Source organism: Pygocentrus nattereri, chromosome 24, assembly GCF_015220715.1.
Source record: "Pygocentrus nattereri isolate fPygNat1 chromosome 24, fPygNat1.pri, whole genome shotgun sequence".
Taxonomy (NCBI): Eukaryota; Metazoa; Chordata; class Actinopteri; order Characiformes; family Serrasalmidae; genus Pygocentrus; species Pygocentrus nattereri.
In genome coordinates, this window is record NC_051234.1 from 5553553 (window position 1) to 5576610 (window position 23058).

The 23058-nt window shown below is 39.1% G+C and overlaps 1 protein-coding gene across 49 annotated transcripts in view; it reads left to right on the forward strand.

Annotated features, from left to right (window-relative positions):
* The window catches only part of rims2a (regulating synaptic membrane exocytosis 2a), a 273985-nt gene that overhangs the window by 105879 nt on the left and 145048 nt on the right, over positions 1–23058 (forward strand). For all 49 annotated transcript variants that reach the window (XM_037533989.1, XM_037533997.1, XM_037533992.1 and 46 more), the window contains one exon: positions 17479–18332. In XM_037533989.1, coding sequence (XP_037389886.1) covers positions 17479–18332 — 854 coding nt within the window. The remainder of the gene's footprint in view (positions 1–17478; positions 18333–23058) is intronic.

The following is a 23058-nucleotide window of genomic DNA, read 5'->3' on the forward strand; positions in this document are numbered from 1 at the left end:
AAAAGATGAATGGAATCCAGAAAACTGTCTAATTTTGCAACATGTTGCAGGCTTCATATTTAGAATTAGTGTGTATTTCTAAAAAACAATAAGGTTCAGATGGTAAAACGTAGTTTACAAATTGCTACTTTCTGATTTTATTTCACATACTGAGCCAATCTATTTGCAATTGATTTTGTGCATGTTCATTTAATTGAAACCCATTTTCCTCAGCTGGATTTCAACTTCACTCACTGTAATTTTTTTTCTTTTCTACCTGAACAGAACGTCATGTTGTTTAGTTAACTAGGCTACCGAATGCAATGTTAATAATTAGTTAAAGTAAGTTATAAAACCATCCATGATTTCTTGCAGTTCGGTCAATTCTACTGAATTTTATTCCTTCATTTATTTATTCTTTTAGGAAGTTTTTATGTTTTTTTTTTCTCCAGGGATACTTTTCCACGTTTCTGTAGTTCAGTCTTAGAAGTTGGTTGTATTTTCCACTTCTCATGATACAAGTAATCAAAATTGTTCTGTTCTGTGAACACCAGTAGCTTCTTTCATTGATTTGCATATATTTCCTTTTCTCAGTGAGGCTTTTTGACAGCTACACATCATTTTAGACCCATAGTGTCTCCTGACAGCAGAAGGATGATCAGAAACATTGGTGTATGTTTCAGTTATAAAGCAAGAGTGGAGCTGATGGTGACAGCGTTGGTGGTCGATCATGTCTTGCATGGTTGTAAGGAGTTCCATTTTTTTCTGTATCTTTTGAGAATTTTACGTTTAGACTGGGAGTTCAAAATGGGTTTTTCACTTATTTTTACATATTTTCATTTGACTTATGCAAAAGGGTTATTTTATATCTAATGTCCTCAGCAATGTCTCCTAATAAATTGATAACTTGCGGGGAGCACATGTCCTGTATAAAGACAAGTGTATGTCTGGGTGTAGTTGCTGTTTTTAATGGGTTTTTGTGGTAAAAGCAGTTGTATGATGTGGTCAAGTTTTGTCACAGATCAGTTCAGGATGTATGTGTTTCCTCCTGCTATGAAACAGTTTGCATGAGATGTTAATTGCAGCCCCTCTGGTGTTGATTGCTCAGTGCGGATGCTGAGGTTTACTCCACGCTGTGGGGGGCCTCTGTAATCTTAGTCTTTGCAGTTAAAAGCCTTACATGAGGCCTGTCTGACAGATAGTCCTTTTTTTTTGCAGTTGTGATTTTCTGCAATAGACTGTCTGGTTGTATGTGTGGTTCTCTTTGATCTGTGACTTTGTGCCTGTGGGACAATCAAAGGTGCAGTATGATATGTGGAATTTCTAAGTAAAGTTGTGGTAAATGGCACCACCCATAATGGGAAAGAATTTTCAGGGACCCAGCAACTAGGAGGGGCCTAGATCAAGGCTTGAACGCTACAAAGACTAGGATGGGAGATAACTGCCAACAAGAATGCTCGTCACACAATGACAAAATTGTTGTCATTCAGATTGGTTTGATGAGAAGAAAAAAAATGAGTGGTTTTAGGAGGTGGTGATAGGAACCAGGGGCCGTGCTGTCTTTTTTATCTTAGGTCAAGTTGTGACAGGTCAAGATAAGATTTTTCATAAGTTTGTATTACAGAAGCAAATCTTATCTCCATTTAGGAGTCTTATGTTATCTTAAAGCATCTTATCTCTTATCTAAGTGTCTTATCTTACCTAAGTTATGAAATCTTAACCCACTTGATCAAAGTCAATAATCAACTCATGTCTGTTAACTAGCAACCAACCATACGCACACAGCTGAAATATATACACATCTCTTTATACAGCACTTAAATGAGCACTGAATTAAGTATTGATTGTAATGTATTGTATTTTATTGTATTGCACTGTTCTGTGTTCAGCTCTGTTCCTTTGTCTCTGGGTATCAACAGTGACTTTGTGTTTCTTGGCTGTATCTGAGCTCAGGACCGGCTTTCTCTCTAACCTATTGGTAACTAGCAAAGATACTTTCTCTAGATAGACAAAGCACTTCTTGTAAGTCACTCTGGATAAGAGCGTCTGCTAGATGCTGTAAATGTACATGAAAACACGTAATCAAAATAATCAGTTAGCCAGACAGCTAGCTACCATCAATCAAAGTGCCACAAACTTGAAGTTAAGAGTATTATGACAGCGCTTCGTGCTGTTTATCAAAGCATTTCTGCACTCCAGTTTCAGTTCCTCAAATGCTTCAGCTGACCGATCTAACATTATTCCTTCTATTAAACAAACACACATTTAACTCTGTCTCTTCATTATTCATCAGTTTTCACGCTGTTAGAAAAAAACCTTGTAAGTAAATCCACCATTTTCAGTGTAGTTAAATATAATGCCATCATGCTAGTAACAGTGAACTGTGCTGCCTGTCGCTGTATAAAACGATAGAATTGGACAGATAAAACAGAAGTTAAGACACTTCCGGGGTTGTCCTATAATTAGAACAGTATATTGGAAATTTTTTCTAGTTGTGATGTTTCTGTAGTACTCTTTTCTCGTATAGAGTTAATAGATAACATTCTGTTCTGTAATAGCTTCTGTCCTAAATTCAGTCTTAACTGAAGTTGTCATGGTGACTAAGCAGATAAGATTTCAGAGTTTCTGTAATATGTCCCAGGCATCTGAAGTAAAGGTTTTTGTTTTTCAGTTCCTAAGTACTGCTTGTTGTTTGCATGAAGACCTGTAATAGCGTGTCTGCTTGTACTTTTGGCTTTAGGTAAAAGAGCCCAATCAGTAGAATTTTTCAGAGGCCCAGCTGACTCCCAGTAGACGGCCTGGGCAGCCTGTGCTGATCTCTGAATGTGTCCTGTCGGACTGTGGCCTACTTTACCGCCTGCCTGAGCTCTGGGGAGAGCGGGCCTGGTCAGCCTCAGCCTCTGCTTTTTCAAAATGTGAAGGATAAACATGGCAGGAGCACAATATCTCCGTACGCCAGCTCTAGGGGGGGCTTAATGACTGTGGTGCAGAGTGCTGAGCTGCTTCCTGTGTCCTCCTGTTCTGGAATGTTCCCTAACACGTGGGGTTTATGGGCTCCTGCCATTACCAGATGCCCAGCTCCTTTTTGGCTTGCGTCTGCGCGCATGTGTGTACATTTCAGTTGAAAAGAAAAATTAAGAAATTGGGTTTGAATCACCCAACAGATGGAAAGCTCTGACTCACTGTAATCTTAAGTAAATGCAAGGTCTTGGGAGTAGGGTTATCAAAAGTGCAGTAAATCTGGTTGAAACATTCTAAACCCTTTTTTTTCACAAGCAGCACCTCCTGTTTACCTCCTGTTTATTTTTGAAAGATTGTCTGTCTTAAAAAATGAAGTTCATATGGTAACAAGCATTGTTACTGGATTTGTTCTAATCAGATTTTTTTGTAATGTTTAAATGGAAAAATGGAAAAATTATATCATGAGTGACAATCAAATATATTTACATTCTGCACAAAGCCTTTTATGTGTTTGTTTCAACATTAAGAAAAGACAAATAAGCAAAGGATGTTTTTCTCTCCGCATAACAACACTATCCACACTTCATTACCTTTTTAACAAATTCAAATCATATAGAATATCTCATCTTCTACTTTAATTAAAAAATTTCTTCACTTGTTTCAGTGAGCTACAAGTGAGAAACAGCATCAAATCACACCATATTTTTCTTGTCACTAGTAATGACTTCTAAATGTCAATGCACATGAGACGCTGTACACAGCATCGCAAAGCACTGCATAGCAGGTAGTACAAAGCACAGCCATACCACATAGTGAGAGCATCAATACAGGGTAATTTTCTACTCTACTTGTATATATTTAATGGAATGAAAATGAAGGTTTACTGAATTTATTATGTTTGTACTTGTTAACCAAGTAGTTACCAAGTAACTTTAAGGCATTTGTCATCTACTAAGATTGCAACAATACATATTTTTCATAATATGATTCTTGTTGTCATTTTTGCATCTTAATAGGTTTTCAATACATAAGCCAGCAGTGCTTCTTGAAAACCTAACTGACACAAGTCATCTTCCTATACATGAAATAAGTAAAAAATAGTATAAATAAAAGGGCAAAATCTGTGTTACATGTTGCACATGTGTGTTTCACAAACTCGTGCTATTATGCCTTAATAATAAAAATAAGCAAAAACTATGAGGACTGTAAGACAGTATCTCATAAGTGAACTGAGCAACACAAGATCATTTCTGATTGGATCTTATGTTTTTATATGAAGTGCGGCTCCTCTGGCTGAGATCCTACTTTAAGAATTTCCGTACAGTCAGTAATTCCATGTGACCTGTTGTGTTGCGCTGTGTAATCTAAGCTAAATGTAGGCCCATTGCATCAGTAATAAGCTGGGTACGTTAACTGCTAAGGTCTACTGCAAATGATGCAGATGGGCAGAGCAAGGCCTCTTCTCAATAAGAGTGACTCAAATGTAAGTCAATGTCGTGATGACTGATTTCATGTGCGGAGAAGTGGGTATTTCTGGCTCAATCACTACCAGCAAATTGCGGAATCCAGGACTCCCTATAACTGAGCAGTGTGAAGAACAGTGCTGCCAGATTTTGGTTGGATTTAGCGGAATGATAAGTACTTTCGTGGGTGGACAAAATTTGGACTGCTTTGCGATCGTTTTGACATTTTTGAGGATTTGAAATTACTGAACTGCATGAGTTTTTAATGCAGCTTAATATTGTTGTTTGAATAGGCCCAACTTCTCCCCAAATCCAATCAGTTATCAAAACATCGACATTTTAGTTGCTCCTGTGGAGAGGAGGCTACCCATTACAGTTACATTCAGGATAGATTATACAGTTCACATGGCATTAATGACTGTACAAAGTTACACAAATAGAAATAGTAGGGAATTACTCATAATTAGGAGTCTGAGTATAGGATTATTTTATTGGAGTTATTTATAGTTTTGTAATCCAGGTTGCAAAGTGTAACAAACTAAAGTGTTCCCAGGACAACAGAACTGGAGAAACCATTCTCAGTATCATTACAGCATTAAGTCTAACTGTATTCATTTAACAAAACGTATCGTTTCACAGCCCCCATATGGAAAAAAAAGGAATATTAACGTGTGTTGTGATGTGCTATCATCTAAAATTCTTGTTCTGGGTTAATTAGCAAAATGCTGCGTACACTATGGTGCTCAGAGCAAAGCAAAATAACATATTACATGAACACAGTGTTCTTCATCAGTCTTATATCTCACATATATTTCAGATCAACCTTTCCAGCCCCCTTTTTCCACAGTGCAGCTCATGCTCTAACATGAATCAGAATTTTGAAGTCTATTGGGAGAAGTGAGATTACTGCAGCACCTGTAGTTGTTGCTCTTCATGTATCCATCTGTCATTCACCTATTCCCTACCGCCTGCTCACTATCCGTTATTAGCTTCATGCCTTCGGAGGTTGCAAACTTTTCAAAGCAGTGACATTAATTGGCTAGGCCCTCTTACTTCCACTACTGTCATATTTCCAGATTTGAGACGGTTTATTAGTCACGCGTGGCAAAACCCTGTTTGTCTCAAGCAACATTCTGCTGATACAGTTTTCTTTTCCCTCTACTAAGAAATGTTCCATCATTTTGTTGTACAGCTGTGTAGGTGGGAACATGGTGTATGGTTTGCTTACTGGAGCATGAAAATATACATTTTTTAGCTAATGTTCAGTCATTAAACTTTTTTTTAATTAAATTTAAATTAAATAGTGATTTGTTAGCTCTAGTGTTGTTTTTTAAAAAGCAAGCAATTGATTCATAATGCTAATTTATAAATGGTAAATATTTTATCAGTGAACCAAATGCATGGATTTGATGTACAGTTATTTGCACCAATATTGACCTTATTAGCCACTTGTGAAAATCCAAGCTATGTAACTTAATTGAGTGTGTTCAAAAAAATTTTGTTTTCGGCTTTGTATAGAAAAGTGAGGCAAAAGCTAAAAGAAACAAAAATGTTTAATCTTATCATGCTAAAATTGATTCCATTATTCATAGCTTCAGGAAGTTCATGTTTTCTCTGGTAGATGACATTTTCTGAGGTACCCAAAGAACATTGGTGGCTGTCATGTCAGATGAATAGCAGAGGCTGCCTCTTCAGATGAGTTAAATAAGCTTACACCAAGCTAACCAGTACAACTTTGGCTTGCTGTGCACTATTTTTTCCTCAGTGAATGATCTCAGATATGTCACCTTATCTGAAAAATACATTTATGCTGTTTCTAGACCTAGCTAACATCAGTCAGAGTGGTTAACTGCGAAAAACAACTGTTCCACAACTGTGTCAGCTGTCAACACATCTGTTTTTGGCAGAGCACTCATGTTAAAGTATTCAGATGTTGTAGTAGCAAAGGGTAATATGATATAGACGGATCAGCCACTTCATTAAGCACACGTATTTGTATCTGCACTCGTTGTCCACTTTATCATTTCTACTTTCCATATTCCAGTAATAGACTGTAGTTCATCTGTTTCTCTATATATTTGGTAAGACCCCTTTTACCCTGTTCTACAGTGGTCAGGACCCCACAGGACCACCACAGAGCAGGTATTATTTAGATGGTGGATCATTCTCAGCACTGCAGTGACACTGAAGTAGTGCTTGCATGTTTGTGGATCAGACGCAGCAGTGCTGCTGGAGTTTTTAAACACCTCAGTGTCACTGCTGGACTGAGAAAAGTCCACCAATCAAAAATAACCCAAATCAGTGGCGGTCAGGGTAAAAGGGGGCTAACAAAATCTGCAGGTGGACTGCGGTTTGCAATTAAGCAGTTGAGCTCCTATATGATAAGTAGGCCTGAAAAAATGGACAAAGAATGTACATACAAGGTAGGCATATGTACTAACCAAAAGAAAAAAAAGCTGTCACATCTTACAGTTAACACATAAAATCCCAGGCTACTTACAAACTAAGGCTTCTTGTTCAGTAACAACAGGGACTTAAATGCAAACTGGTTGAGCTATTCGTAGGTTATAGAAATATGTACTAAAAATCTGGACTGGTGGGCCCTGGCCATTTAAGAGGTTATAAAATCAGTGATGAAGCAAATACGTGAATACAGGGACATGAAACAATTTTCAGTTCACTGTAATGAAAATACTGTGCTCACTTCAACAATGTAGGATTACTGCAGATATTCAAACTATTAAAATACAAACTCCACTCTTAAACTAACACACATGGGTCTTTACTGCACTTAAATTATTGTTATTATAAAGTTCAGAAAGTTTTATTATTATTATTCTTTGTAACAGTTACAATCTCAAAGGGGATAAAAGCCAGAATACATTTTAAGTAACTTAATGATTAATACACCATGACGTGCTGTGAAACCATGATGTCATAACAAATCTACTGTATAGTGGCAGCTTCATGTTACATAGTTATTACATACAGTGAGTGGAGTCTGTATACTTATAATGTGTTTATAATGACACATTTATAATGTGTTGACCTCAATGTGTGGAATAATGGAAAAAACAGATATCAGCCAGTATAGATTTTGGACTCTGTATCAATAGAAAAAAGGTGGGCTTGCCAATAATAAAGCTTTCTTGTGAGAAGCGTTTTAGCAAACATCTATGTGAACCTCCAAGCATCATGGTTAGGATTATCTGTGTTCAAACACTGGTCTTGTATCTGTCTGCCAAAGAAATGAGATAATCTCAGGGATAATCATTTGGCTGGAAAAAGGCTGGAAAAAAGGCTGGAAAACATTGCTTGTTCAGTTTCAGGATGCTGTTTTGTGTGGATGCGCTCTTAGAGCCGATTAGGTCAAATCCCCAGGTGAGGCATCTTATAGGCCGAGTCTCATGGATTTCCACCAATCAAGCCCAGGCTAAATGACCTAATCCGGCCTCTGCCCCTGACTGGCTCCACCCCCTCTTGTGCGATAGCTTACTTTAGCCTTATTCTGAGTTCCCAGCAGGCTTTGCGGCTGTTTTTAAGCCAGGGAGGTGGCAGGAGGATGAGGATGGACATACTCTCTCGGACACACAACAGAGAAGATGCTTATAAAGTGCAGGGACTCGTAAAAAGGCTTCTGCTTTTTTCGTTGGACCTCGGCAGATTTGGTGAGCAGAATCAGCAGAAGCTTTTCTTCATTAAATTGCAATTTTGGTCAGTTTACATGTGACCAATATACTGGGCAGAGACATGTCCATAAGAGTATAGGTTCTGGACTGTATGGATGCAGGGTTTGGGTTTGAGTGCGGTGGATTCGTAGGACAGACTCAGTGAGACACTCTTTTGTGGGCTTTGAAGGCTGCTGTTGATGATACAAAAAAGAAGACTACATGTAAGATGAATACCATTAGACGTTAACAATTGCATGCACATGTTTGGCCATCTTGGTCGCCTTGGTGTTCTGTTGATTTTCTATGTGGAAGTAAGTTAACGTATTCTCTGTAAAACATGTCTGCACAGTTTAATGCAGAATACTGTTTATTTGATAAAAAAATCTAATCTGGCTTGTGCAAAAATGTTGGTATATTTTAGGTTATATTTTTGTCCAATGTGTTAAATTCAGCAAATAAATAGAAATTGTGCACTAAAATTGATAGAAATGGCCATATTTAAGTTCTCTGCAGAGAATGTGCTAACATATTTCCACTTTTTGCATTGACTGTATGTTTGCTTGAGGAGAAGTCCTGTGTTGTGCCTGGCAGACGTTCCATTTTTACTTGAGTTTTCCGTTCTCTTACCATTGTCACCCACGTTTCTAATTTAATCTCGGCTTTTCCACATCGCCCCCGCACCTTGTGAGAAGTTTGTTCCCTGTGTATGTGTTTGTGGGTTAATGCCCCCACTTTTTTTCTCCCACCAGCTCCTGAGAATTGCTCAAACTGCAGAAACTGAAATGAGTGGAGGATTATGGAATGTATGATGTTTGGTGATCTGGTTGATCTTTTTTAATTAGTCTGATCATATCTGCTGAATAAGTAGACTATTTTTAAAAATGTCATTTTTGAGTCATGATTGAGCGATTCAGTTAACCAAGGCAAGAATTGTGAGCCCCCCCAAAAAAACATGAAAATGTGCTTTTATTATAATAATGTTGAAAGAAAATAACATTGCTGTCAGAACAGAATCTCATATGTCCGAAAAAGGTAACTTAGCAGGAGAAGAATGTTAATAATGTTTGATGGAAAGAAATGGTGAAATGATTAAGTAATTTTGGACCATTTCTGTTGGTCCTTTTATCATATAATTTTGGTGCCATGTAGAGGGCATCTGTTGTGTTCAGTTGAGTCAAATAATGATAAATGACACAAATGGATATACAGTACGTGGTTTTGTTCTGACAGTAACGAAACATGGAAGTTTTACAACAAGGGTTAATGTGAGTGTCCAAACTTGTTTATACATATTAAGGTGTGGTTGCACTAGGCTGACATTTTCTGAGTGGTACCGTTGTTATCCTATTAAAAAGGGGATTTTACTGTTGTAAAAGTTGTTTAATAAATATGAACACATTGAATAGATATTGCAGATATGTCCCTTTTTAATAAAAAAAATGCCATTGACTATTAACATAATATTCTGAGTTGTATAGATTTCTTAACAAGTCTGCAAGGTTTGAATCTGTGTGATGATTTAATGGTAGTTGGTGGGACGCAAGTTTCCATCACTTGTTAGTCACGTTAGTCTCGTAGATTCAGTACAGAATTTAAAAATGCAAAGTTTGGACACCAAACATGTCTAGACTGACTAACTACATTGGGGATAAAGGGAAATTGTTTAAATTAGATTTCTCACCTATATATTGCTTTAAACAATGGTAGATAGTGAATGTTTATAAGTCAAGGGCTCTGGAGATCCAAAGTTATGTGAAAGGGACCAGAACAGATGTTTCTCCACTGCTGGATATGGGGCAGATGCAGTGGAGAGTTATTTGATGCACCATTGGGAAAATCTCATTTAGATGTGCACAAGTGGTTCTTTTTTGTAATTCGTGGCTAACCAGGTCAGCACTTGACTCTGCAGAGAACGCTTAAGCTTGATGTCTGTGCGTGTGTGTTTATCTGTATCACGCTGACCTTATTCCCTGAAAGAGAAAATGAGGAAAGATAGATGTAGCATGCTAATGAGTGGGGGGTAATATAAGGATGACGGTGAAAAAGAGGAAAATAATTGCTTATAGTCCAGTGTTGTTTGGACCTTATATGCAGCATCTCCCTCTGTTTTTGTAAATCAGTCTAGTCTGCATTAGACAGACTTGTATTGTATGTTCTGAATGTGGTCACGCTATATGACAGTTCAGGTCAAAACTCTATGATATGTCATCTCCAGAGACACAGAGATCACTGAATCACCTTATAAACACAAAAAAAATCTATCTGTCTATCTATCTATCTATCTATCTATCTATCTATCTATCTATCTATCTATCTATCTATCTATCTATGTTTCTACCAAACTGTTTCAAAGTCATAGTTGCAAATGCATTTTGGACTTTTAACTGGCTTCTGACTGAATTTTGAGCAAAACTTAAAAAAAAAAACACAGCTTTGAACAATTACACACATAACATCACAATATTTTTGATCAAATCACAAACACGATTACCTGATTACAAAAGAAAATATGTTTCGATGCTGACCATTCCTAATGCTTCACACTGACATGTTTCAGACTTCAAAACAGTGGGATCTAACTGCTCACCATACCTGCGTCCCAAAGCCTAGGCTGCAGCCGAGGTCGGTTGGACTGTCCTAAGAAGACTCCTCCTTAGTAGCAAATTGGTCAAACAAATGGAACAGTCCTAACGAGGCTGCATGGATATATGGACATATGATTTAATTAACCAATGATTTTACACTCTATAAGTTAACAAAGACACATTCAAGGATGTGAACAGCTTACATTTTAAAACATACTCTGCCCCAACGGCTTTGTTTTCACCTTTTTCGTGGTGCTGTTTGTTTTTTCTCCTTCGTGTCGTTCATGCGCAGGGAAATCTGGGTAACTGAGGTCTCTAAGGAAACAGCTGATGTGCCCTTGAAATCACTCTGAACGTAGGCTGCATTTCTAGGCTGTATACGAAGGATCTTTCACTTTGCAAAGGCCTGCTATGACTTAGCAGCTGAGGAATGCAGCCTACCTCAGCTGCAGCCTAGGCTTTGGAACACAGCTCATGTGGCACAGAGAAACAGTCTCTCTTCCTACTCAAAAATGCAGGGGTGTGGCTAAAATAAAGCACCTGCCTACGGACTAAAACTTAGTTTTGCAGTTGAGATTGCTAAACGCTTATTGCTGCTTTGTTCAGTCAGAGTAACGGTAAAGTGTGTATCATACGTTTTCATGTTCAAAAAAGGCATTTGTAACACAAACGAAATAAAAAACGTTTTCAGCTTTGTAAGATGAACACAAATGCAGCGCTTAGAAATCATGTGATTATAAGGATGAACAGCAGATTAAACAGCAGCAATAGTTCTGTCTTTGCATCAGGATTAATGGAACAAATTGGAATTATACATTTTTGAAATTGTAAGACTGATTGATCTGTTATTAGTCAGTACAATATGTTGTAGGGCTTAAAAATTGTCATTATAGGAACACACATTTTCTACACTTAAGTAAACCTTTTGGTGTTTAAATGAAAAATATTTATGATTTTATGTGTGAACTGTACTGCTGAAAGTACTGATTTTTTAATCCTGTTTAAAATGAACTAAAATATTCACTGCAGAACCAGGCACTGCCAAAACATTTTGGTACTGTTATGATGGTTTTGTTAGTGACAAAGTGGAATATTGAGTTATTTTTGTTATATAATTCAGGTATAGGGTCATTCAAAGCAAAAGAATTTTGCTTATCCAAAGTTGGTTGGGAAACAGTTCAGTAGAATGACCCTCATAGACAATATATACACTCACCAGCTACTTTATTAGTAAAAGGTTTTGCCTTCAGAACTGCCTTAATTCAGAACCCCATTTTGCCTTCAGAACTGCCTTAATTCTTCGTGGCATACGTTCAACAAGGTGTTGGAAACATTCCTTAGAGGTTTTGGTCCATAGTGACATGATAGCATCATGCAGTTGCTGCAGATTTGTCTCCCATTCCACCACATCCCAAAGGTGCTCTGTTGGATTGAGATCTGGTGACTGTGGAGGCCATTGGAGTACAGTGAACTCATTGTCATGTTTAAGAAACCAGTTTGAGATGATATGAGTTTTGTGACATGGTGCATTATCCTACTGGAAGTAGCCATCAGAAGATGTGTACACTGTGGTCATAAAGGGATGGACATGGTCAGCAACAATATTCAGGTAGGCTGCGGCATTTAGATGATGCTCAATTGGTACTAAGGGGCCCAAAATGTGCCAAGGAAATATCCCCCACACCATCACACCACCACCACCAGCCTGAACCGTTGATACAACGCAGAATGGATCCATGCTTTCATGTTGTTTACACCAAATTCTGACCCTACCATCTGAACGTCGCAGCTGAAATCGAGACTCGTCAGACCAGGCAATATTTTTCTAATCTTCTATCTAATCGTTTCCTGTTCTTAGCTGACAGGAGTGGCACCCGGTGTGGTCTTCTGCTGCTGTAGCCCATCTTCTTCAAGGTTCGACATGTTGTGCGTTCAGAGATAGTGTTCTGCATTCCTTGGTTGTAACAGGTGGTTATTTGAGTTACTGTTGCCTTTCTATCATCTGATACCAGGCTGCCCATTCTCCTCTGACCTCTCACATCAACAAGGCATTTTTGTCCACACAACTGCCGCTCACTGGATATTTTCTTTGTTGGACCGTTCTCTGTAAACCCTAGAAATGGTTGTGTGTGAAAATCCCAGTAGATCAGCAGTCTCTGAAATACTCAGACCAGTCCGTCTGGCACCAACAACCACGCCACGTTCAAAGTCCCTTAAATCCCCTTTCTTCCCCGTTCTGATGCTCGGTCTGCACTTCAGCAAGTTGTCTTGACCACCTCTACATGCCTAAATGCATTGAGTTGCGGCCATGTGATTGGCTGATTAGTTATTTGTGTTAAAAAGCAATTGAACACCTAATAAAAGTGGCCGGTGAGTTTGTATCACACTATTGTAGCTGATTATAAAGCTCTAGAAAGACTTTGTAATCATTATTATATGGGTATTATGCGGGTCTGTGAAGGCAGCATGAGTTTGAGTGTATGGCTGTTTTTGCAGGGACAGGTGGTCTGGCACATTTTTCGAACATTCAGGAGTGTCTGCTCTCTGGACTGGACTGAAATGTAGATGTGTGATGTAATGCTTTAGCCTGCCAATTCCACGTGTATGTGTGCGAGAGAATACTGCTCGGGTGGAGGATCGGGCCGGGAGTCGTGAACAGAAAGGTGAAAAACAGAGCCAAGAGAGATCAGGGAGAAGAGGGGAGAAAATGAGGGATAGAGAGTGAAAGAGCGAGAGTTAGGATAGATTAGTATGTTTGTCCGAGTCCTTTTGAGAATTTCATGACCAAATATGTTCAGGGGGTTCTGTCCCGGCAGGCTGACTGAGAGTACTTGCCAAAGCAATTTACACTCTCATACACATACACAGTGTTGCACCTCTTGCTGACATGTTCCTTCCAGTCAACACACATATACACGCTCATCATGCAGGCTGACAGAAGCCAAGAGTGCACACAAACACACAAGCGCACACACACTGAACACTCACAACATTCTGCTGCGGCAGCGTTTTAGATTTGTGAATGGAGCGAGACCGAGGGTCCGGCACCTCCTGAATAATGCATGAGGTAGACTGATGGAGAGCACTGCATGCTCTCTCTCTCTCTCACACACACACACACACACACACACCGATCTGTCAGGTCTGATTTCAGTTGCAGCCCACCGAGCATTTCACACACAGTAAAGTCAAGCTTGCAGAAAAATCAGATCTGTCAGAAAATGCATCAGAAATGCCTTAAAGCCTGCAACACAAAACAACACCCTACGTTTAAGCATTTAAGCATACTTTAAATTAAGTATAGAGCCTCGTAAGGGGCTCATGCCACTTCTTGTGCTTGATGTCCCGCTAGAGTCATAAAACACAAAAAAATTACCTATGTTGATTAATAAATTATGTGTTATACATTTGTATATATTATTTTATGCCCAAGAAGTTACAAAAATGGCATAGGAGCATCCTTAAACCTCAACACTCATTAAGAATTCTTCTTCTGTAATTATGCTGTTTATCTATATTTAATTTGATCTTTTTCTAATTTGATCTTATTTTTTCTTTTGATTTACAATCTCATTGTGCTTGTACAGTGACAGTAAAGGTATTCTTAGTCGTATTTGTATTTGTATTTGTATCTATGAATATGCGCAATTATGTGATCATGCCCCATTTATAAACCCCTCCCCTGCCCCCGCTACTGTGCACACTCTTTGTTGCTGTCTGAACAGATTGAGATGAGGCAGAGCAGAAACAAAGATAAGCTCTCACTATTGCTTTAATAATCATAAAGATTCTGTCTAAGTCACTCCATTCACTTGGCTTCACTTGCTCAGTCTTCGTCCTCTAAACATCCCTTAGTGCAGCGTCACTGAGCTGCAGTTGCTGGTGGTTCATGCTTCTTGCCAAGCTAACAAGCTCTAGTGGTGCTTAGTAGTTTGAGCTAATGATTTACCACACAAATACACAGGTCTACCCACTCAGCTTTGAGTCTATATTTGAGTCTAACCTCGCATCAGTGAGGCTTCCGTGAGCCAGAATGAACCTGCATAGTTGTGTGTAAAGTTTAGGACTTCTTGCTAAGCTAACATTAGCTTTTAATAAATGTGACTGAACATGCACCAAAAATAGCTTAGGACAGAAACTCAGTGCATGAATACACAAGTTTACATGCTCAGATTTGAGTTTTTAATTCTCAAAACTTGCATCAGCGAGGTTTCAGTGAGCTAAAATGAATTAGTGTTGTTGTGAAACCATTGCATCCTAATCCACTGCAGTAGAATGCTACCTTCTTCTAAAAGAGTGCCAGGCATTGGTGAGAAACAGCACGATGCCAGCACCCAATTAGCTATCTGCCCAATTTACACATGGCATGTTTAGCATTTACTACACATTGATGTCTGCTCTTATTTATGATTGCATTCAGTGGTCCTTGAAAGCAGTATAATGAGACATTACTGTAGAATTCAGTTGTTTGAAGTCCTATTAAACTACCAAAAAAAATTGTATTTGAAGATAATTTTTGGTTATTTGAGAGCATCAGAAACCAGAATGACCTGCTCTGAATGCTCTGTTTCTTTTGTTCTGCTACCATGAGAAGAATGGTCAGTTTGCCTGGGAGGTTTCCTGCAGTGAGAGCTGGGTTTATTGATGCTGTCGATGCTTTGCTTGTTTGTAGCTGATGGAGGCGAACTTGAATTTTAAATGCTTCACTTGTCTTCTGAAATAAAATAAGCAGAGCATAAACACAGCAGCAGACATTTGAGGATGCTGCTGTACATGGAATTTACAGCAGGAAACTAATCCATTCACATGCAAAGTAGCTGGCTGTGTAGAGTCCCGTCTGCAGGCAGATGCCTCTCCACTTTTCTTCCGCTTCGGGTCTCGAGTCTTTCTGGGTCATGAGGCTCAAATCCGAGTCAAAGTCTGAGTCAGTCAAAGTTGAGTCTCTCAATTCTGTCAAGTTCAGTCTCTACTCATTATATTTGTGACTCGAGTCGAACTCAAGTTCAAGTCACATGACTGGAGTATACACCTCTGCTAATTTTACACTTCTAAGGGTAAGGTGTACTTATTTTTGGCATTTCACATGCTTAAAAACTATTCTGTTTGATACTCATGACATGAGTACAACAATTAGAACCTCAATTATCACTGTTGTTTTTGTTCTATTGGTATAAGAGAATTGAATGTCCACACTGGAGATGAAATCACAAAGTGTGTTAACAAAATATATTCATGTTGAAAAGCTGCGGAGCAGTTAGACAGTGTCAGTGCTTTATCAAGGAAAGGCAGATTAACACACACATTAATGAATCAGTGGAATTCTGTATTGATGCTTTAATTGAAGTTAATTACCTATAGCCTGCTATTATTAAACTACATTGCTTGTTGGACTTCTTTTCTTTCAAGCAACTTTTATTAATAATTAACTATTCATTCAAACATTGGTTTATCATATTGTATTTCTTGTGTTTTATGAAGGCACTGAGGTGTAAATCATTGTAACAAATGGCTTTGAGTAGCTTAATACTTTATCAAAAAAGTGCATCCTTTATGAAAGAGAACAGGTTTAATTGAGCTACTCAAAAATGTATGATTAAAACAGATGCTGACTGCATCTGGAACATACTTTTGAACTGTATGTGGGTCAAAAAAGTGTAATACTCAAGAGTGAGAGAAAGCATGACAGAGAGCAGAGATCTGACATATGAAAAGAGTAGACGTGTACGCCTTTCTCCTTGGTGGAATCATGATACCTGTGAGCTGAAGACACCTAACCCCCAGGACTGAGTTTGTATGTTATAGTAGGGCTGGGCAACGAAACAGCATTTACCATTACCCTGATTAGTCCTTTTTTTTTTTTTGATATAGTGCAGCATACTGCAGCGCACACTGCACGGGATACAGACTTGTGTTATGGCCTTAGTTATAGCTTTCTGTCCAGAATGACTCTGGCTGAATGATTGTACACCTGATGTGGACAAAAACAAGTGTATCAGAGTCTTGCGGTTTCTTTGACAATTCAATAAACATCTACATGAAAAACAAAGAAATTAAATTACTTGTTTAAAATTTAGCTGTAACTTACTGAAAATGAACATTAGTCATTGGGGTAGCTGGCAAACTATCCAAAGTGCAGTCTAGGCCAGTGGTATCAGTCCTCAGACCCCAAGACAGTACATGTCTTTACTTAATCCCAGCTCCCATGGACAAAGCAAAAATATGGACCATATGGGGGTTCTAAGGACAAGTTTGAGAACCTCTTGTCAAATCAAGCATTTTTTAGTTTTTTATTTAATGTTCACATTTTTGAATGTAGCACTTTGGTTATGGCCATCAGATAAAAGTTTTTCTAGCCAAAGATTATACTAAAACGCTTGTCATCTAAAACGATAATGAACCTGATTTCACTGTCGTAGGAATTCCATTGCAGTAAATGACTGCATATGACAGAAATATTGGCAAAAAATAATAGACTTACTGATGTGGTTTCTGGCACTGTATGACATACTGCATCTCTAAAAATGGACGCAGTCTAGGCACGTATGCTTAAATGCTTAAACGTACGGTGATGTTTTGTGTTGCAGGCTTTAAGGCATTTCTGATGCATTTTCTGACAGATCTGATTTTTCTGAAAGCTAAAGTTCTTTTGTCCATTTGGCTTAACCATTGCCCTAATTAGCTGGACTAGGTATGGCAGATTAGTGGAGGAAGGTAGATCTCCAGAAACAGGGTTGAAGACCACTGGATAAGTATATCTTTCTGTTTGCTTTACCTGGCTGGACATCTAACATTTCCCCCTACTTTTCTTCTGTATAACAGGAAAAGAAGCCCCTCAGCATCCAGGGACCCAAACCAAAAGTACGACCAAAGGGAGGAGCGGGCCGAGCCCTCACAGTATGCCCCGGGGGAGGCTGGTATGCCACGATCACCATCCGACTACGGGGCCGGGGAGCGGCAGCGGCGTGGAGGCTACAGCCCCTATGAGGATGCGGAATCGGCGCGAGGGGCATACCGTGCTCGGCGAGGTGGATGGCACTCCCAGGAGGAGTACCCACCTGAGCCAGGATTCATCCCTGATGGCCCACTACTGAGCGAGCATGAGCTGCAGAGACAGCGACAGGAGGAGTACCAGACCCGTTACCGCAGCGACCCCAACCTGGCCCGATATCCAGTCAAACCGCAGCCATATGAGGAGCAGATGCGGATGCATGCTGAAATGTCCCGCTTTCGACATGAGCGTCGCCATAGCGACGTCTCACTGGCCTATACAGAGATGGATGATCGCTTGGGGCCCCCTCTTAGGCCTCATTACCCTCCTGGTCCTGGTCACCCTCACCACACCCACCGGACATCCAACCACAGCCCGCCGGCGGGGGGTGGACCTGTTGGGGTGGAACCACCACCGTTGAGGCGAAGTCAGCAGCACCTGGAACCTGGCTCAGCTGTGCGCAAGAGCAAGCGGGAGAAGATGGAGAGCATGCTACGCAACGACTCACTCAGCTCTGACCAGTCTGAGTCTGTGCGCCCGCCGCCGCCCAAACCACATAAAAGCAAACGCGGGGGAAAGATGAGGCAGGTGTCCCTCAGCAGCTCTGAGGAGGAACTGGCCACAACACCAGAGTACACCAGCTGTGAGGATGTGGAGATCGAGAGCGAGTCAGTCAGCGAGAAAGGTAAGGCAGAAATTGAAACATAAAGACCCTGACACATGCTGACAAATACTGTTTGTTTACATGGTGTAATGCCACCATTACCATTTCTTATTCAGGTCTCCTCACAGTGCCACATCACAGCGCTGCCATTAAGTTCTTTACTATAAATTATTTATTCTTTGGATCAAAACGATAATACATATATTGTTCACTACATTTACTGTACAGTATTTGTAATCCGTAGGAAACACAGCATGCATTATTATCATTATTGAGCATTACAGAGTGCTATAGTTATAAGAAAACGATGTGGCACTGCATCGATTTTTCCCTAACCAGCCTCTTCAATAAATAAGTTTGTTGCAGCCCAACTTCATAGTTATTTGAAGAGTTATTATAAAATTCAGTAGAACTCGTTTCTTAAAAGAATGCTGTACCCAAAAATGCTGTGTTAGTAGTGAATTACCATTGTTGGCCATGTTATCAAAGTTGGGTGAAGTATTCTTTTTAAGAATGTAGATACTCTGTATTTTTGCATTATTTGTTTGTGTGTTAAGTACTAATATATATACTGCCGTTCAAAGGGAATCACTTGCTGTATTTCTGATTTTTATTATCTACTATATATACAAATAATTAAATGGTTAAAACAGTAAGTTATTATGGGGCCTTAAAAAGCTGTTGCTGTGGGTTTCTCAGAGTGTGATTTACAGTCTGAGAAAAAAATTGCAGCATTTTTGTACAGATTAAGGTTCCCAGTGATTAGTGAAATTATGAAAATTATGAAAATGTATCACTATATGGTTTTCTAAAGGCCTTTATAGCTCAATATCAGAACGACACTGCTGTAACTTTGGAAAATGGCTTCTTTTTCAGTATTTAAAGCACGTAAGCATGGCTTCTGATATCATTTGCAGTCTGAAGTTTTCCCCCAAATAGTGCTATGAGCACTCAAGTCACCATAAACCTACACCAGAAGGGACACATGGTTGCATGGTGTATGATTTTTATTAAAGATTTTAATTCATCATGGTCTTTAACAAGTAAATAAATAATTTTCAAATGTTGCACAGGCCTAACTGGTGCTAACGTTCGTCCCCCTAGACACATCTCTTTCCTCTAGGGTTCTACTAATTATTTGAAACTAGTGAAGTTGAAATTTCATATATAAACGGACTGGTTCTATATTATTGAGAACAGTAAAAACTTTTGAACGGTAGTGTGTATATGTCAAATATTAGGCTCACAGGACATCCTCCATGTCATATAATGCTTAACTTTCTTGCACTTCAGCAGTATGAATGTTGTGGTCTGAGATGCTCGGAGTGTGGCCATGTGTTTGAGAAGATACCCTGGAGTGCCCTTAAGCAGAGTGTGTGTGTTCTCATTACTGTTTGCCCTCATGTCCCCTTTTCTGTCTGTGTGTGTGTATGTAGGTGTGTATGTATTTTTGTGTGTGTGTGTGTGTGTGTGTGTATATATATATCTCAGGCTGACATAGCTGCCCTCTCGTTTTGCCCTTCCTCCTCCAGCACCCTGGCTGGCTCTGATCTCTTGGTTCATTCTGTTTTAATGGACTCTGTTACACGACAAAGGAAAAGAAAAACAAGAGTAGAGAAAGGGTGAAACGAGCGAGAGATACTCAAAGAGAGATAGAGCAGAGTGACTGTAAGCTTTTGCTGTATCTCGCTAATAGAAATGAATTGTTCCTGTGTGATGAAATACTCCAGTGACACCACTGTTTCTTTGTCAGCTTGAGACACAGGCAGCTAGTTGGGTCCTTGTGGCTCGGAGTTGTGTCATCACCACTTTAGTTTAATTAAAGAAGGTGTAGCAAAGGTAATTAAAATTTGGAGGCTAATTACATAATTCCCTATCGGGATTCACCCACAGACCCCTGAGCAGACAGCGAAGGAAATATTATTCTCTGTCAGCTGCATTTTCCATAATTCCAATATTGTTTTCATCTTAATTTTAAAAAGATTTAATGAGAGGAGACAAGGAGGAGATGCTCTCAGTATTTTGTCAGAATATTTGTCAATTGTTGTTTTCCTCCTTTCAGTGAACATGCATCAAAAGCAGTTGCTAAACATTAGTGTATGAAATGTGTTGATGTAAGCAATTCTTTTTTGACTGCCAGTGTATGTTAATCAAAACACTAAACTACTGCCTTAATTTCCCCTCTAAATACCAAAAGTATGTGGCCAAAAGTATGTGGACAGCTAACCTAATTTTCAGCAGGTCTATAAAATCAAGCACATAGCCATGCAGTCTCCATAGACAGGTCAGTAGAGCAGGTCATAATGAAGAACTCAATGACTAAATGTGCCACTGTTGTAGGATATCACAAGTCAGTCTGTAAAATTTATGCAATGCTAGATTTGTCTCAGAAAACTTTAAGTACCAATATTGTGAAATGTAGCCGTCTAGAAACAGTTCAGCCACAGAGCGATAGACCGTACAAACTCATCGAGCACAAAAATAGTCTATGCTCTGTTGCATCACTCACTACAGAGTTCCAGACTGCCTCTGGAAGCAACATCAACACAAACACTGTGCGTCAGGAGCTTCATGAAATGGGTTTTGTAGCTGATTAGTAAGTCTAAGATCACTATGCACAATACCAGGCATTGGCTGAAGTGGTGCAAAGAGTGCTACCATTGGACACAAGAGCAGTTAAAACATCTTCTCTGTGATGAACCAAATTTTATTATCTGTCAGTCTGATGGAGGAATATGTGTTTGGTAGATACTAGGAGAACACTACCTACTGGAATGAATAGTGCCAACAGCAAAGTTTGGTGGAGGAGGGCTAATGGTCTGGGGCTGTTTTTCAGGGTTTGTCTTTTTATAGTGAAACTTAATGCTACAGCATACAAAGGCCTTCTCACTACTTGAAAACATAAGAAGATGTTTTACATTTGAAATTTTACATTTGAACAGGACTGTAAAATGTAGTGATTTTGTTCGTATTTGTGAGTAAGTGTGTATATTACACCTTGCTGCTCCCAAACACAAGTACCTCAATGTGAGTGCATTGTTAAGAACATGATTGAGAAGACAGATGTATGCCGCTTTTTTGCTTACTATGCCAAGTACTCTAGCTGATGTTAGCTAGGTCCAGAAACAGAGAAAACCTATTTCTCTGACAAAGTAACATGTTGGCACATCGTCCATTGAGGATTCCAGCACCAACCCTGTGTTAATTGGTCCAGCATACATTTTTGTTTTTGCCTTCTCTCACAGTTAATGAAATATCCATTCATTAACTCTTGATATCTAAATTTGTCAATGCACATCCCTATTGGATCATGTCTACAGTCACACTTTATTTGATGATGAGCTAAATATATTTACATTTTTAGCAAACTTTCTGATAATCAGTTTAGTATCAACATAAAGGTTAAGGTTAGGTTAAGGAGTTTAGGTTTAGGCTTGAAGTTCAGGTTAGGGTTAGATATAGGGTTAGATTTAATAGACTGTCACACTCAGCTTCAAGTTCAGTTGCATTTCATTGGTATTTGATTGAATGTTAGTTAAAGACAGACTGAGTAACTACAAAGCATCTACAATGGACTATGCAAATAACTCTGTACCATGTCTACAAATCACGTCTACATATCACATAAAACCTCGTATCTCCATTTTTGTTGTTTTTCAGTTTTTGACATAATTTGAAAATGCCTTTTGTCCTTTATATTGTGTGCAAATTTAATGGGGACTGGACCAAATGAAAGATCCCGAAACGACTTGGAAAAATGTCTGGTTCCATTGACGTACATTAAAAGTAAAGTAGGTTTCTTCCTTCTCCTGTGAAATTACCATTTTGGATATACAAGGCTTTGTTCAGAAGCAGCGATATACTGTAGACTATCACAATACTTATCGTAAAATCCTTAAATATCTCAGTTTTACTTTTTCCAACATTGTCCAAATATTCAACACCTCTAAAAACATCATGTACTACCCTCAGGACTTCAAATATTTGGTCAAGCTTTTGGCTGAATATCTGCCTACTGTTGGCCTGAGGGTGGGATAAACATGAATAGGTTTACTGGTGGACATTTAAGTGACAGCAGCCTCCCTGTGTGTGTGAAGAAGAAGAGAGGGACGGGGCGGACGACGGCAGAGACAGATGAGGCAGGGTTGATGGAAGAGAGCAAAGTGGAGGAGCAAAAGAGATACAGAGACAGAAGCTCAGTCATCTCTCCTTATATAACTGTTCCAAGCACAAAGGGGAGAAAGCAGGCCTACATTATTGATGCCCAAGATTTCCAGGTTCCAACACCGGCTCTGACAACAGCGAGGAGGAACGGCAGCTTCCTCTGAAGGTCAGGTGCTTTTTTCCTATAAGAAGAGAGGGAAAACACTTCAGCCCAGATAAAGCCACCTGTCCAGCTTCCTTTATCAGATGTGAGAGCTGAGAGGTGTTGCACAGAAGACTGAAAAACTCTCATGACTTGTACTTAATGGCTTTCACACTGTCTTACAGGAGCAGGAGAGTTATGAAAATTACTAATAGTTAAAGAGTTACTAATAGTTAAAGTGTTTGCTTGTTGAAAAATCAAATTAACGCTTAGACCAAATGTGGTCAATCAGCCAAGTTTACATCTTTAGTTTTCTATTGGAGCTATTAGGCTAAAGTAGCTAATGAGGAAGCTTGTACACATCCATTAGCATCATGTTAACTGCTATTTGCTTCAAACTGCATTGAGTTGTTTAGTATTTCTGTATTTTTTTGTAGTTTT